We start from the raw sequence: 16,660 nt of genomic DNA on the forward strand, positions 1-16,660 counted from the left end.
AAGACAAGGTGAGGGAGGCGCGATTGAGATGATTTGTAAATGTGCAGAGGAGGAACGTGGGGTATATCAGTAGGAGAATGCTGAGGATGAAGTCACCAGGAAGGAGGAAAAAAGGAAGACCAAGGAGGAGGTTTATGAATGTGGTGAGGGGAAGACATGCAGGTAGTGGGGTTGAAAGAGGCAGATGTAGAGGACAGAGGGGTATGGAGACGGATGATCCGCTGTGTCGACCCCTAATGGGGGAAGCCGAAAGGTGAAGGTGAAGGTGAAGAGTGGAACAGAAATAGATCTAGGATAGAGTTTCATGGCTTGACTTAACATATCTAGATCCTCAAATACAATGTTTTACATTTCCTCTCTAATTCGAAAATTTTTTGTCAAATCACGAGTCAACAAGTGTTAGTAACACTTTTATTCCTGAACCCATTTTAATTTCGGCCTGTTTTGAACACTGCATAACTTTATATAATATATAATCCCATTTTCCTGTTGTTACATCCAAGTCCACAGTCACACTTCACATTCCATTAACTCCTCCTAGTCCATACCTTTCATCATTCCCACTTACCTACCTACTAATCACACCTTCCTTTCATTTATGTTCATGGTGTTTAAATATACACAGTATATATCACTTACTTTTTGGTGACTATTTCATCGCACAATTACTCTGTGGTTTAACTGAATTTTTTCTTTGACTTTGAACTGATCAGATTCTGTTTTTTTTCCTCATTTCATAATTTTTCACTATAGATTGTATATTAAGGATTCAAATTTAAATGTGCTTTGTGACAAATTCTATTTTTAATCATGTCATGCATATACAATTGATTTGAAGAAAAGGAGACGCTAAGTAAGATGAAAGGCAAGCATTTAGTTTCTCTGATTGGGATGAAGCAGGAAACTGACATATAACCACATCCCTCATTTTGTTTATACTGTACATGCTATGTACATTTAAATAGGATAAAATTTACTTCCAATAAAATTATTTTTCAGCTTAAACCAACCAAAAGCAAACAACAGGAAAAATAGACGTATCACACACTAATTTTTTAATACCCCATAATTGAAATATGAATAATTTATTTGTTGACCAATAATTACATATTTATTTTCTATTACTACTATTACGACTAGCTGTCACACTGTCACTGTAAAATGGCACACCAAATTCAGTGCCAATACTGCAGTATACATGCTACAGTGCTTAAAATATATGTATGATGTTCTCTCTCTTTCTATTTCAGCATGGAGAGTTATGTGATAAGCAGCTTAGCATCAGATCTCTGATTAAGACTACAGCTTTGCTGGACTAATATCCTTGATTATACACTGCACATCTTAATACACACTTACTCACCAAAATGCACAGCTCTAAAGAAGATTAATTTGCTAGCATACATCACTCTGGCTGTAAAGCTGTTTGAAAATGACTGTCCAAATCTGTGCCTCATGCATTTTTAACAACTAACAACCAAATCAAACCTGAAGCTCCCTCTGAGTCCATAACCTCAGAACGCAGTCGCAGCAGGTCAGCATGGGTTTTAAACAACAATCTCGATGAATAATTAATGAATGCAGAGAATAACTTAAGTGTAAGAAAAAACCTAGAAACCTTTATTTTTCACTTAACGTTTACTACACATACAGTATATACAGTAGATACACAAGGAATCCTATGCTAAAAGAATGTTGGTATTTTTGACCATTAAAGGTTTTGACCTTTAAAAAATATAAATGAAAAAAACCCACACTCACATATGAGCAACTGCACTCAAAAAGAGTTCAAAAACATACAAACTGTCCAAGACATTCTTGCCTAAATATATTCATTGTGTTATAAGTCACCCAGAAATCCAGAAATGACAGAGATACATTGTGCACATTTGTCCTCAAAACTCTTATTGGTTTTATGTAGAACACAGGCTGATTAATGAGCCATCATACCTGCACTCATGAATGTTTAATGCCTAATAGCTCATTTCTTTTTTTTCTGCCTGCTACCTATAATGTAGTTATGCAGTATATCTTCTCTACTATTACTGTGTATATGCACATGTACTGTATGTTGCCATGTAGAATCTGACAAACCTACACTGCAATCAGATGATTTTGGAACGAAAGCTAGCTTTGGATTTTGGTATTAAAACACAGTTATGTAATACTGCCACTGAAATCAAGCTAAGATGTGATAAAGGCGGAGGTAAGCTGTGATTTGCGAAGATTAATAATCTACACAGCAGAGATGTGTGTGTGGGTGTGTATCTGGTGGGGCATTACTGTCTCTATCTTTAGTTACCTTTAATGTGATTTGATGCATTGCATAAAGCAAGCAAGAGACCTGCTAAGTGGTCAATCATCAGCCAGAGTCAAATGAACAATCACTGGGATTATGCAATTACAGAGAGGCTGCATGAACATGCACAAACGTATTACACTTAATCAGACATTTGGCAACATTAAGGGATGCGAAAAATGTGGAAGAGCAGAATCCTAAGGCGGTCAATGTCTCTTGAGGACAGAAGGAGAGAAGAAGAGCAGAGGAGAGGAGATTTCACTGGATTTCTCTTCCACTGCGGCAGCCATGGCACACAGCCACTGCAGTGAAATATTTAAACACCCCCTTGATTCAGTCAGCATACACATACACATCGTTATGTCGGCAATGAAACACTGTCGCAGGTACCTACAATATACAAATGAAAAACTAGGCAGGTTCATTGTTTCTTATATATAGAAAAGCAAAAAAGAGAGGAGAGGTGAGAAGAGGAGAGGAAAAAGGAGATCATCTACCACTTACCAATGAGGAGTGGGAACAAGCTGAAGGATCTGTTAAGGCTACTTAAGATTTGATGTTAACTGTTTTTATTTTTGTATAAAAACCTTTTTTTTGTGTGTGTGTAAAAATAAAAAGTACCAAGACAACACACATACAAAAACTCCAGACTGTGTTTGCTTATTGTGACAGCCAGCTTTATATCAAACCTCAGCTAATAAGTACGGTGTTGGTGTAACTAGCATAAACTTGCTAATTTCCTGCTTGCAACCAAGTTGGTCATTGGGACAATCTCATGCTAGCATTAGCAATGAAATAAACAAATTGATCATTCATATAAATAACTGAAAAACCTTTTTAGTTGGAGTTAACATTTAATGAAAAAATTGTAAGTGTAGCTACAACTGGGGTCCTCAGAGTTCTCTGTGTATTTCACATTATTTATTTATTTGTTTGTTTGTTGTGGTCATGAGTGTGGAAGTTATGACTGAAAGTTTTAGGTCATATTATTATTGGTTACACAGTAAATAAAAGAAGTGCTTTTCAATCATTTTTCCATGTATATCTAAAGCTCACAGATTTGTGCAAGGCTCAATTTGTAGTTGAGTCCCTAAAAATCTATTCAATTTTAATTCCATTCACTTTAATTCAATTTTATTTTTATTGCATTTTTAACAATGGACATTATCTCAAAGCAGCTATACAGAATGTAAGAATTATAAAAACAAAATTCACTTTATATATATATATATATATATATATATATATATATATATATATATATATATATATATATATATATATATATATATATTTATGTGTATTTAGGTTCCCTGGTGGTCTAGTGGTTGGGATGCGGCGCTCTCACTGCTGCAGCCCGGGTTCGATCCCCCGTCAGGGAACCAACCCTAGCCACTCTTAGTGCTGGTCCCAAGCCCGGATAAATGGGGAGGGTTGCGTTAGGAAGGGCATCTAGCCTAAAAACATGTGCCAAATCAAACATGCGGGGGATCCACTGTGGCGACCCCTAATGGGAGAAGCCGAAAGAAAGTTTATATATTTATGTGTATTTATCCCTTATAAGCAACTCTGGGTTGACTAACGCAAGGGAAAAAAATGCTTAGATGGCATGAATAAGGAACCTTGAGAGGGAGCCCATCCTCATTTGGGTAAAACCAAGATAAGATTATAAATCATTAAAACATTACAAGTAAGAAATTTCGTGAACATCGGAGTTTATGATTATGAGTAATGTCTTTCTACAGTACATACATTCCTTTATACATTCAAGCTCAGGTCTGTTTCTACTCAGGCTGACATACAGTATGTGCACATTTCAAACCCTCATGTAAAAAAGGTTTTACAGTTACATGCACCAAAAGAGATGCCCTCCTGTGGTGTACTTTGACAAACACACCTGGAAACAGTAAAGCATATAGACAGCAGACCTGCACAACTCATTCAGTACTCTGTAGTACAGCAGAGACTGTTGCTACTTATCTAAAGGTGACAAAGTAAATCAATTGGAGTATAAGAGATGGGTGTGAGTGCTTAGGTACCTCATTGTTTTTATCACTAAAATTCAAGGCACATAGCGAATAAATAAAATAACTTTTTAGATGAGATGTAAGTAGTTGCTGATCAGTTTTCAATAACAGCAGCTCTGACAGTAGCATAGCCTGTAATATTAAATCACCATTAAAATGTATGGTAACAGTTTAATGAGAATGCTGCACAAAAACTAAGCCTAATGGATTAAAAAGTATGCTGCTTCGAAACTAAGAAAAAAATCAGATTGTTGGTGTAGGAGCTTTGCCAGCAAGCCCTCAAAAGTTTTTTTTTCTGTATAACCTTTAATGCTTGGCCAGCAGACTCAAACACTATCCCAAAAATCAGCATTGAATGAAGCTTACTTAAAAATTATTAGCCAGATACCAGATCACAAGCCATCTGCAACCTTATGAATCTGCTTACACTGCATGGTTACTTGTTTCAAGGTGGTCAGCATTTTTTGTACCATTGCAAACCCTTCAGGCTACTCTGCCCTTTGTAAAGCCGTGCCAGGGCATAGCAAAGGGAGTTTATGAAACCTTGCACAATCAAGGAAATCAAACTAAATATTAATTTAATATCAGCAAAGCAATTTTTCATTTAAAAATGTGAATGTAGGAAATTGCTCAAATCATTTTCATGTTCTTTTTTTATAAGTACTGTGTTGTTTATATGAAAATTGCATGCTTAATTAAAAAAAGGGAACTCTATATATGCAATGTACACCGATTAGGCATAACATTATAACCACCTGCCTATTATTGACTTTGTCTGTGGCAACGCAGCCCCATATGAAACAAACTGCAATGCAGTGTATTCTGACACCTTTCTATCAGAACCAACATTTACTTCTTCACTAATTTAAGCTACAAAAGCTCATCTGTTGTATCGGAACACACAGGCCAGCCTTTGCTCCCCACATGCATTAGTCAGCCTTGGCTCCCCATGACGTTGGTTCACAACTGTTCCTTCCATGTACCACCGGTAACACCCCAGAAGAACAGTTTTGGAGATGCTCTGACCCAGTCATCTAGCCATTACAATTTGGTCCTTGTTGAACTCACTCAAATCCTTACGCTTGCCCATTTTTTCTTGCTTCTAACACGTCAACTTTGAGGTCAAAATGTTCACTAGCTGCCTAACATATCCCACAGACTACCATTACTGCCATTATGAAGAGATAATCAGTGTTATTCACTTCATCTGTCTAAATGTTATAATGCCATAATGTTATGCTTGGTCAGTGTCATGCTTGGTCTTAATGCATTATAAAAATGATGCGGAGTATTTTATGGTTCTGTGAATGGACAGAAAATTCAGTTTCCTGCTCTGCTCTGTCCTTGAAGCGGTGTGAGTGGTTGACCAATCAGCAGCAAATTACCAAATAAAAAGACTCACAAAAACACCTCACCATTTAAAAAATGTACAAATCCAAAAAGCTCATAATCATCTGTGTCTTTTGTGAGTGAGGAATTGGATTTCCATCCACCTGGATCTCTGACTATTATTTCTTTAGAGTTTTTGATTCCACCCACATTGATCTAACCAGTGCAAAACATATCTACTTATCACGACTAAGCGAATGTGCGCACTGAGTCATAAGATATAAGATAACGTTGAGACAACTGGACTTTTGGATTTATTCTGTCCACACAACTTTTTCAGCCATATCTAAACTAACAGACTCACTAACACAGCAAGCTGATTATTTGTCATGTCTGCCTAATAGTATCTTTAACATTGAGAAAAACACTGCAGTTTACCTACTTCATATAATATTGTCCGAACAGTCCCTACAGTCTCGCTGTATATCTACCATTTAGCTTCTTTCAACAAGTTATCCATTTGTCACTTTTTTTTTATTACTCCTTTGCTATAGTTTTTCCATAACTCTATATATTTATTATGTACATACAATTTGTATTCAACTGCTGTTTACCTTTCTCTTTATTATTAATTTATGATTTAATTAACATTTTATCTATGGGTTTCTCTTAAATGAGTTCCGGCAACAGTAAAAATGAATACTTTGGCGAGTTTCAATCTGATTAACCTGAAGAGAAAGTTAGAGAACATCTGTTTACAGTTGCAATAAGTAATAAGCAAATTGTTTAGTGAATATTCCACAAAATTGAATGTAATTATAAATAGATTGGTGAGTTTTAAATAAAAATGGTGTTAGCAAAATGTTTGGGTGTACAAGAAATATATAAGAAAATGATAAACTTCAGTGTCCAATGCTACAGGGTTAATTATTTTCCTACATCAGCAAACCCCTTAATGTTTAATTGTTTATAATAATAATAATGTTAAAATATAGAATAGAATAGAATAGAATAGAATAGAATAGAATAGAATAGAATAGAATAGAATAGAATAGAATAGAATGCAATTTACCTTTTCATAGGGATCAGAGTCATAGTTGAGGCCGATACCACAGTCGTCTGTGATCTCAGACAGATCTTCATCATCAAACTCCTCTAGACTGATGTCATGTGCTGCCCTGCAGACAAAAAAACAAATAATCCAAATTATAAGGTCCTTTAGCATGTCCTTTGTTTTTTACACAACACAAAAAATACTATCTACAACACATACACAGCCTAAACTAGGGTCCATATATTCAGGGTTGCATAACATGTAGCAAGCCCTATATAACACTATCTAGACAAAACTTTTCTCTCCGCAAATGCGGACCTCGCGTTATTGCCAAAGCCACTTAACCAGACTTAACCAGCACAAATACACATATACTCAGGTAAAAAACTATTTAACTATTTAAACTATCTATCTGACCTGAACATAAAAAGGACATAACAGAATTGCCCACAAATATCTATTACTAGGATTTTAGGAATTTTCATCAGTACCACTCATTTAGGGTTGCTGTTAGGTGATGTTATATGGGTTAGCATGCTGCTAAACGAGGACAGCATCTGTGTGATCGCTCGGGGCAATAACAGAAAGCAACGGGCTACAGCAACTGCTCTTATACAGATCACATCAGTTCTACTCCATTCCATTGAGTGGAATGCTGCAATGCAGCTTTTCACACCCCGACCGTCTCAGGCATAAAACCTACAGAGAGAGGCATATACACTGCATATATACATACATATATGTGTATATAGAGAGAAATCTGTGCCAATTTACTTCCTGGAAACATCTTACTTGAAAATGATCTGTAAAATAAACTATGAATATGCACAATTATTTTATCTAATATGTGAATCATCACAATGCAAACACATCATGGTGGTTTAATAAACACATCATTATTCTATATTATATACTGATTGCATTGAAAAGCCGAATTCAGACAGCCCTCATTCTTTTCCCGAGTTAAAAATGCATTTGACAATATTTCTATTAGCAAGGATTTTTTTTAATAATCAAAATTGTTAGATTATTTATTGAAATATCTATTTATTAAAAGAATTTCCTAAAATAACAAAATGGACAATAACATATAATGCATCAAGAATAAAACTGAGGTTTATAACTTAACAGATAACATTAAGATATATTTCAATTTTAAAAGTAGTATATTTTAAATAATTTACCTTACTAATTAATAATAAATAATAATTCTTAGATATATGCATTTACTAAATACAATTGTGTCTCAATGTCATTAGAAAAGGTTTTGTTTAATAATGTAAAAATAGATTTTTGACAATGGAACAGGCCAAACTTAATCTTTTTATCGTAACTTTATATAAATAAAATTGTTTGGCAATCATGTAGCGGCAATGCAATGCTTAAAATTATGCACACAGTTCAAGAGATTTAGTCAATACCCATGATAGTTATCATGATGGGAAAAAAATAATCTCAGTGACCTTGACTGGGACATGATTGTTGCTGCCAGATGGACTGCTTTGAGTATTTCAGGAACTTCTGGTCTCCTGGGATTTATATGCACAACAGTTTTTAGAGTTTCTACAAACTGGTGTAAAAAAATAATAATAAATAAATAAATAAATAAATAAATAAATAAATAAATAAATAAATAAACCATCCATTGAGTTCAGTGGCCAAAAATAAAAATTTTAAGTGAAATCCTTGGATACTTCAAGTGGATGTGCTACATCAGAATAAGATTGCATTGGACAATAACAAGAATCGGACAATGAATCTAAGACTACATGTTCATTAAAACTGGATAGTTGTGATCAGAAAAACATCAGCCTGTTTGATGGATTTAGATTTTTGCATCAACATGCAGATTCTATGGTATTAAAAGCAATGACAAATGACAAAAGGAAAGAGCCCACTATTTCAGTTTATGTCTATAATGGCCATCAACTAGAATATGACAATTAGTTCAATGACCATTCACAAATCTCCTCTAACTTGTCAGAATCGCTGTGCCATGTTTTTTCTCATGTCTTAATTTTGAATACGGCTGACAATCTAAATCTAGCTCATGTTCTGGATTGGAGAACACCATGCTGCCTCGAGCTTTTAGTATAATGGCTGCACATGAACATAAGTGCCCCCAGCATCACTGGCACCAGCTACTGTCTTATCTCATGCATCATTTGGCCCAGAGCAGATTGATTGGTGTTACATCCGTATTGAAAACACTTGATGGCAGTTATTAAGCTTAAATTGCAAGATCTTAGTCTTAAAAAACTTCTTTTCAATTGAAGGTCATTACAGCTGCTGGATGACTACAGCTAAGGGATGATTATCTTCACAGAATCTGCTCACAACTCAGGAACTCGTGTTTCTGCCTGAACATCTTGAACACTGTATTCTGCAGCAATTCTTTGGAGTGTAGCCAAGTCTGCAACCTCCCTACTCTCCAACAACAGTAGAGTAACTTTCCCTGTAGGTCTCTCTGACAGATAAGTTCCTTTAGCTTTTAATAAAACAAGTTTATATATATATATATATATATATATATATATATATATATATATATATATATATATATATATATATATATATATATATATATAGTGTTAATGAAAGTTGTCATCTCTTTAGCATCATTAATACCTGTATTAATTACATGGACATTCCACAGTTCTTTGGAAGTGTCTTGGCGCATGTGTGAGAGCTAACATGGTGGTAACTGGTAAAACGAAATGTAAATAAACAGAAATAACCTTGGGGTTTTGGTATTGTGTTGGCACAATTTTCACTTATGTTGTAGATAAAAAAAACAGTTTTGGTAATTTGGAAATGATTCCTTGATTGCAGTGATCAAGATAAAGTTCTTACATACTAATCGGAAAGATTAAAATAATTATTTTCCACTGAGATATGAAACTTTTTCTTTTTTCTTTTTCAAATGACCTCCTCATGAGAAGTACTGTTTTTACAGCTACCTTGGTCTTGTGATACTAATGTAATACTAATATAAGTAAACTAATTAAACATTTTATATTATGGATGTTAATTATAAATTTCATATATTTGGAAATGACTGACTAATTTCAATGTAACTATAAACAGTTAAAAAAGCAAGCTGTGTGATTAATTAAGAAAAATACGGCAAAAAATATGGCACTGGTATATAGGAAAATTAACACTTTAGAAAATAATATTATTGGAAAATGATCAACAGAGTACCGAATATGCTTATACTCCAAATTGGGCTACATCAGAGCATCTGGTATTTGATTATTTGTCTGTAACTACATGAACTCAAACGCTTTGTTCTACTCTAATAAAAAAAAATTTATTATACCACACTCTACTGCTTAAAATGAAGTTCAGACTCTAGTAAGGATTCATTTATCTAAGGTTTTACTTCTAATATGATAATTAAATAGTTATAATATAATTTTTTTTATCATTATTTATTTATTTATTTTGAATGCATGCTCACATTATTTTATCACATTACTGGTGCGTATCTTACTTGTTCGTCTTATCGCCGTTATCATGAATAAAGGTTCTTTGGTGGAAAGTGTTTGGGTGTGAGGGATATGCACCTGGTGCATGTACATATAAAAGGGTAATGCCATGTGAATGGTTCGTGTGTTTGGTAAACGGAGAAGAGGAATCACCATGAAGTGCTTGATCGTCTTAATGGCTTGTCTCATCCTCTCAGAGGCAGCCATCAAGTAAGCTCTAAGTTTCAGATATTTGGTTAATGACACTCAGCATTCTCTAACTTCTTGTTTTTTTCCCCAGTAATTATATAAATTATGTAAACAGAGTTGATTTCATGTGATGTTTAGACAATAGATAAATTTTTCTTCCTCTGTGCAGGGTTCCGCTGATTAAGGGCAAGTCCATCAGAGAACGTTTGAGGGAGAAGGGAATTAATTTGCCCTACACTGATCCAGCCCTTAAGTACCAGTCTCCAGAGGTCCTGGCTACTTCCACCATAACCCCTATGACAAACTATGCTGATGTAAGTCACATCCAGGCCTTATTTCTGATTTTAGCCAGAGTATAAAATCAGTTTAACACTTGTGTTTGTTTTAGACATACTACTACGGCGTTATCAGTGTTGGCACACCACCCCAGTCCTTCCAAGTGCTCTTTGACACAGGCTCTTCCAATTTTTGGGTTGACTCTGTCTACTGCAGCACACAGGCATGCAGTAAGTTTGTCTTTTTATACGGTGGTGCATTACTGCATTAGAAACACTATTACCATGGCTCAACGCTATGAGCATTGCAGACAGTGCAAAATAGATCTTTACAACAAAGCTGTGACTTTTCTCTCCACAGCTTCACACCCCCAGTTCAATCCTCAGCATTCCTCCACCTACCAGAACACCTCCCAAACCTTCTACCTGGGCTATGGATTTGGATCTATAAGTGGGATTTTTGGTTATGACACGGTCACTGTGAGTGTTGTAGTAAAACATAATAATAATAATATTAATAATAATAATAATAATAATATATACAGTGGTCTATATATAGCTGACAGCTGATCTACTGAAAAGATAAAGGGATAGTTAACATCATTTTTATCATTCGTTAGCTGTCTGGCATCCAAATCCCCAACCAGGTGATTGGTCTAAGCACCAATGAGCCAAGCCAAACCTTTTTGATGGCCCCTTTTGATGGAATACTTGGTCTGGCCTACCGATCTATTTCTATCGTCAATGCCATGCCCCTCATGGACAACATGATGCAGCAGGGTCTTCTTCAACAAAACCTCTTCGGATTCTATCTAAGCCCGTAAGCAGGAGATTTTATACATAATAAAATAAAAAAGCATTACAGTCTTAATAATGTGACTGATATATTATAAAAATGCATACACTATAAAGTGTTTTTCTTTATTGTTGTGATTGGAATTGATAGCTTAACCTGACATTCAGTGATTTTTCAGCTATGGACAGTCCGGCAGTGAGGTTTCTTTCGGTGCTGTGGACACCAACATGTATCAGGGTCAGATAAACTGGACACCTGTGACTGCTGAGACCTATTGGCAGATCGGCATTCAGGAGTAAGTGGTACTCGGCATGGCTACTATTTCATGCATAACTAATTATATAATCAGTGACCATCCTTTTATTTTATTTTTTTTATTTGCACTCAATGTACTAATCATTCCTGCCATGTCTCAAGTTCATAGGTCAACAGAATGAATTTGTTTTTCTAATCATGAATGCTAATCTGGCTCAGGTTCCAGATTTCAGGACAGCAGACTGGCTGGTGCTCTCAGTATGGTGGCTGCCAGGCCATTGTGGACACCGGCACCCCCAGCCTTACTGCTCCTAGCTCTGTCATGTCCTCACTGATGCAGTATATTGGGGCACAGCAGAATAGTTATGGCGAGGTACACACAGACACACACACACACACACACACACACACACACACACACACACACACACACACACAATGACAGACTATAGCATTTTTCACCTTTAATCTTTTTACGATTAAAACTTGAAAATAGCTTTTTTGGCATTATATGAAATGAATCTATATAATATTAAAAGGCAGGCTGTTACAATTATTTATACATATAACACAACAATAATGATAAATATATTCAGTATTTACCATCTATAAACCTTTAAACTGGTTTTGCAATCGAAAACCACTGATGAATTCCACCTGTGTGCAAGTGTCACATCATCTCAATATAAACACATATGTTGCTGAAAGAGTTTGTTAGAGAACAAATAAAAATAAATAACAATGACAACCAATGTGATATCAAAACAAAGTATGAATTTAGTCATTTAAAATATTCCAAATATCGATTATTCAATGGAGCAACAAGAGGTCTTTTCTGCTTTATATTCAACTGTATAGTCACATGCCTTGCTACCGCCAGGTGACCTGAATATCTCCATGGACTGTCCCTCCAACAAATCTATTTTTGCCTAAACATCTGCTTTACTGTGTTTTACAGTATGCTGTGGACTGTAGCCAGGTTGGCAAGCTCCCTACTCTGACCTTCACCATCAGTGGATCAACTTTCCCACTGGCTCCTTCTGCCTATATCCAAGTATGTTCCTCTGCCCTACTGTTTGTACACCACTTAAACAAAATTATGCTTTTCTAAGAAACAGTTGGGAACTCAAAAGCCTTTTTACCTTGTGCATATGTTCATAGGAGCGTCAAAGTGGCTACTGCATCGTTGACATTTACCCCACCTATCTACCTGCTCAAAACAACCAGCCGCTCTGGATCTTTGGTGATGTCTTCCTTAGGGTCTACTATTCTGTGTATGATCGTGAAAACAACCAGGTGGGTTTTGCCCAGGCTGTCTGAACAACATCATCATGACTCTACAGAAGAAAAAGAATCCACAGTTTCCTTAGCATCAGTACATGCATTTATCATATTAAATTTTATTACAATGATTTTAAACTATTCAGCTATCAATTAAAGTCAAATAAAATCATGCAAACCTTGTCTCTAGTTCGTTTTTTTTGAAAATCACATCATCACTACCAACCAGAGAGCATAAAAAGTTCCTCCAATTTGAATGAAGCACACACCATTTCAAAATGCTATATATTTTAACACACATTTGGAGGAAAGATCTATTTGCCCAGTTCCACATACATGAGTTCACACATGCAGTTGGCTGGTGTTACTCTTATTTACAGGCCAATTTTGCTCTTCAGACCCCAGGCTATGGATGGCTCGAACAGTGAGATGAACTTGTAATCTCCTAAGAATAATTGGGAATGCTCCATACAGGAACCTCTTTAATAGTTCTGATTCTACAGTGTGTATTTGTATAACATAAAGGGTTTTTATGTAGTACAAAGTAGACTGGACACAAATTGAACAATGTACTGGGTTTTCTTGAGCATATATTAATAAAATCCATCCAAATTTTGCTAAGGTTTGATGTAAAGGCTGTGCATACTGATCCAAAGTTGTTTTCCTGGTTCATCAAAAAAATTATTTCAGATGCTTTTCAGAATTAATTTGATATAAAAATCTAAATTGAATGAAAACGTTCTTATAATGAAAGCCTATTGCAAATCTCTTGTAAAGTATGATCATGATCCAAAAAACATCAAATGCATCCATAATTCAACATTATTAAATAATATACAGTAGTGTTCTTTCTTATAAGGTTTTACAGCAATTCGGAATACATAGAGCTAACAACCTTGTCCATATCATGTTGCAGTTTAGTATCTCTAAAAATACAAAAAATATATCAAATATGGTTTCAAGAAACATCAGAGTTTAAGAACATAAGGTCATTTAAGAACGCTCTTGCAGGCAACAGTAAAAAAGCAATGGGGAATCACTGGACATCACTGGACAAAAAGATTTCGAAATAATGTTCAACCAAAGTATAAATAAAGTGCCAAAACGTAGTAAGTAAAAAAAATAAATATATATATATATATATATATATATATATATATATATATATATATATATATATATATATATATATATATATAAAAATATAAATATGTATGTGTGTGTAATTATTATTACTTATGTAAAACTGTTGATTGATTGATTTTAATTTAAATATATGTTTATATTAAAAATATGTTTTAATATATAAATGCACTTCACTTCTATTGTTAGGAAAGAAAAAAAGCATTTCTAAAGTGTTTCTAGAGTGTGAGGGTGTCACCCTTGTTTTTTTCAAGTCTAAAACATGCTCATAATTATGTCTTCATGATAATGTCAAACTTATGTCACACTATTGCCTAGAAACAAAAGTGTAAAGTTGGAGATGATCAATTAAATTCACTGGGTTTCTCCCCTCCGTATGCTGTTTTTTTTGTCAGATGGATGGTACCGCAGTCAAGCTACACTGACAGAGAAGATCTGCTCTGTAACTACTTTCCTTACAGTCATACCACCATAGATTGTGAAACGTAGAACATTCTACAGATTGAACCTAGTGGTACACAGTGAGATCAAAGTCCCTCATCAGGTTTTTTTTACGAAACTTTAAGTAGAATGTCTGAGTTTACTCACACGTTACCCCAGAACCATCTGGTCCATCAGGGTATGTGGGGTGAGCTTAATGCTTTATTGCTCCTAGAGGTGATCATCATCCAAAAAAGGGGGCTAAGGGCCTTGCTCAAGGGCATAAGAGTGGCTGCTGGCTAATGTTGGGGTTATACCTTCTATTTAGTAAGCTAAAGATTTACCCAGTGAACCACAACCTCCCAATTCTGCAGCACCACCTCAGAGAACAATTGCCTCTCTGCTGGGCTTGTGCACTTCTTTAGCATCAAGACCACTAGACCAATGCACTGACCCAGAATGTTCTGTAACCTCTGCCATCCTGAGTCCAGAGGGGAATATTATGGCCGTCTACGAATAGTAGAGGCAGCATGGCCGTCTACATTCAGATAGATTAATATACACAGGGAGTGGTCGCTTAGTAACGAGGAGTGTATATGGGAAAAAGTTTTGGGCCACATGATTTCCAGCAATATGAGGTTCTTCCACAAAATGTTTCTGCTCATTTTCGAGGCATGCAATGTCATAGGATTTCTTTGGATGCAGTAGCACTACATTTTCCCTTCATTTGAGCTAGGAGATCCAAACATGTTCACACCTGACAATGCCCATGTGAACAAAGCAACTCCATTAAGATAAGGTTTATATGATTTGGGATGATTTGGGATGATTTTTAACACTGATTACACACTAGGCCTCTTCATCCTACATCAGTATCTGACTTTAAAAATGTACATATCTTTTGTTCAAATAGTGTAGATTTGTAAGTGAGGTTACGTTAGGTGCTTTGGCACCACTCTGAGGTTTTTGGTAATAGTTTGGAACACATTTATTAAATTAGGGTGTATCTTTTGCTTTGTAGTGTAATTCTTTCCCATTATTGCCATATACGGTGTTTGTTTGTTTAATTAGTATTACCTTGAGTACAGTCCGGGGCTTTTGCTGGATGTTTATTGGATGCCTACTGCCATCAGAGAATAAAGCAGTAGCACATGCAAATGATATGCAAGCATAAAGATATGTGGTTTATGCATTAAAAAGTCACACTGTGAGAATAATCTGTGTGTACATACAGCTAAATGGATCACAAGAATTACCCTGAAGAGCCTAATTGTCCTTTTGGCATGCCTCATCCTGTCAGAGGAAACTACTGTATCAAATAATGTGAAATGTCTTAACATGCAGCAGTCCTGACAAAGAATAAGTCTGTTAGAGTGTGAGGGACAGAGAGGCGGTGCATTCATCTACAATACACATATGATGATTCAAGTCAAATACCTTACCTCTTAAACCAGACAAAGTTGTTCATTCTACAATGGCGTGATCAGTATCAGCACTCCACACTAAGTGCCCTTTAATGCAGCCATTTCCAATATGTGGACTAACAATACATTTCTCTGAAACTCTACCACACTGATCCATTACTGCTTTAGAAACACTGACATCAGGAGGTTTTACAAACATACTATGATTGCAAAAGTGATACAGTTATCTGCTGTGGACTGTAGGCATGTCAAACAGCATGTCTCTCAAATGCTGTTGGATGCAACATCCAAATATTGCACAGTGCACCCACAGGTTTTAATCAATATTGAGATAAACAGTGAAAACATTAAAATTGTAATCAGTATACTGGAGAACCTGTGTGACTACTGCACTATAAACATCTACCACACCAACCTGTATTCTCTGAACAACTATCCTCTAATGATTTTTGGTAAAAATCTACCTCGTTTCTGTGTATGACCACAATAACAATGAGGTAGGCTTTGTCCTGACTATGTAAACACCAACAGCCATACCGAATTTTTTAATTCTTAGGGCAACTAGAAGATACCTACATTTGAGCTACTAACGATCACCATGATATTTAGTAATTTGACAAAAATCAACAATAAAAAAAAAATTACTGTGAATATGAGAGGGTTTACTGTCATTTTCA

The 16,660-nt window shown here is 35.4% G+C and overlaps 2 protein-coding genes across 3 annotated transcripts in view; one reads left to right on the plus strand and one right to left on the minus strand.

Annotated features, from left to right (window-relative positions):
* The window catches only part of mapk8ip2 (mitogen-activated protein kinase 8 interacting protein 2), a 42,934-nt gene that overhangs the window by 13,024 nt on the left and 13,250 nt on the right, over positions 1-16,660 (minus strand). For both annotated transcript variants that reach the window (XM_046863835.1, XM_046863836.1), the window contains exon 2: positions 6,728-6,833. In XM_046863835.1, coding sequence (XP_046719791.1) covers positions 6,728-6,833 — 106 coding nt within the window. The remainder of the gene's footprint in view (positions 1-6,727; positions 6,834-16,660) is intronic.
* On the plus strand, positions 10,343-13,159 carry LOC124395392 (gastricsin-like). Its single transcript, XM_046863841.1, has 9 exons — positions 10,343-10,410; positions 10,559-10,703; positions 10,778-10,895; positions 11,026-11,144; positions 11,285-11,484; positions 11,639-11,755; positions 11,935-12,088; positions 12,674-12,769; positions 12,877-13,159. The coding sequence occupies exons 1-9, from the start codon at positions 10,355-10,357 to the stop codon at positions 13,033-13,035; spliced, it is 1,164 nt and encodes a 387-aa protein (XP_046719797.1). The 5' UTR covers positions 10,343-10,354; the 3' UTR covers positions 13,036-13,159.

Source organism: Silurus meridionalis, chromosome 13 (assembly GCF_014805685.1).
Source record: "Silurus meridionalis isolate SWU-2019-XX chromosome 13, ASM1480568v1, whole genome shotgun sequence".
Classification (NCBI taxonomy): domain Eukaryota; kingdom Metazoa; phylum Chordata; class Actinopteri; order Siluriformes; family Siluridae; genus Silurus; species Silurus meridionalis.

Excerpts from the sequence above, each read along its gene's own strand:
- LOC124395392 (XM_046863841.1), top strand. The coding sequence starts at position 10,355 with ATGAAGTGCTTGATCGTCTTAATGGCTTGTCTCATCCTCTCAGAGGCA. Across the intron at positions 10,704-10,777 it reads CTATGACAAACTATGCTGAT|ACATACTACTACGGCGTTAT; the intron begins GTAAGTCACATC and ends TGTTTGTTTTAG. Across the intron at positions 12,770-12,876 it reads CTCCTTCTGCCTATATCCAA|GAGCGTCAAAGTGGCTACTG; the intron begins GTATGTTCCTCT and ends ATATGTTCATAG.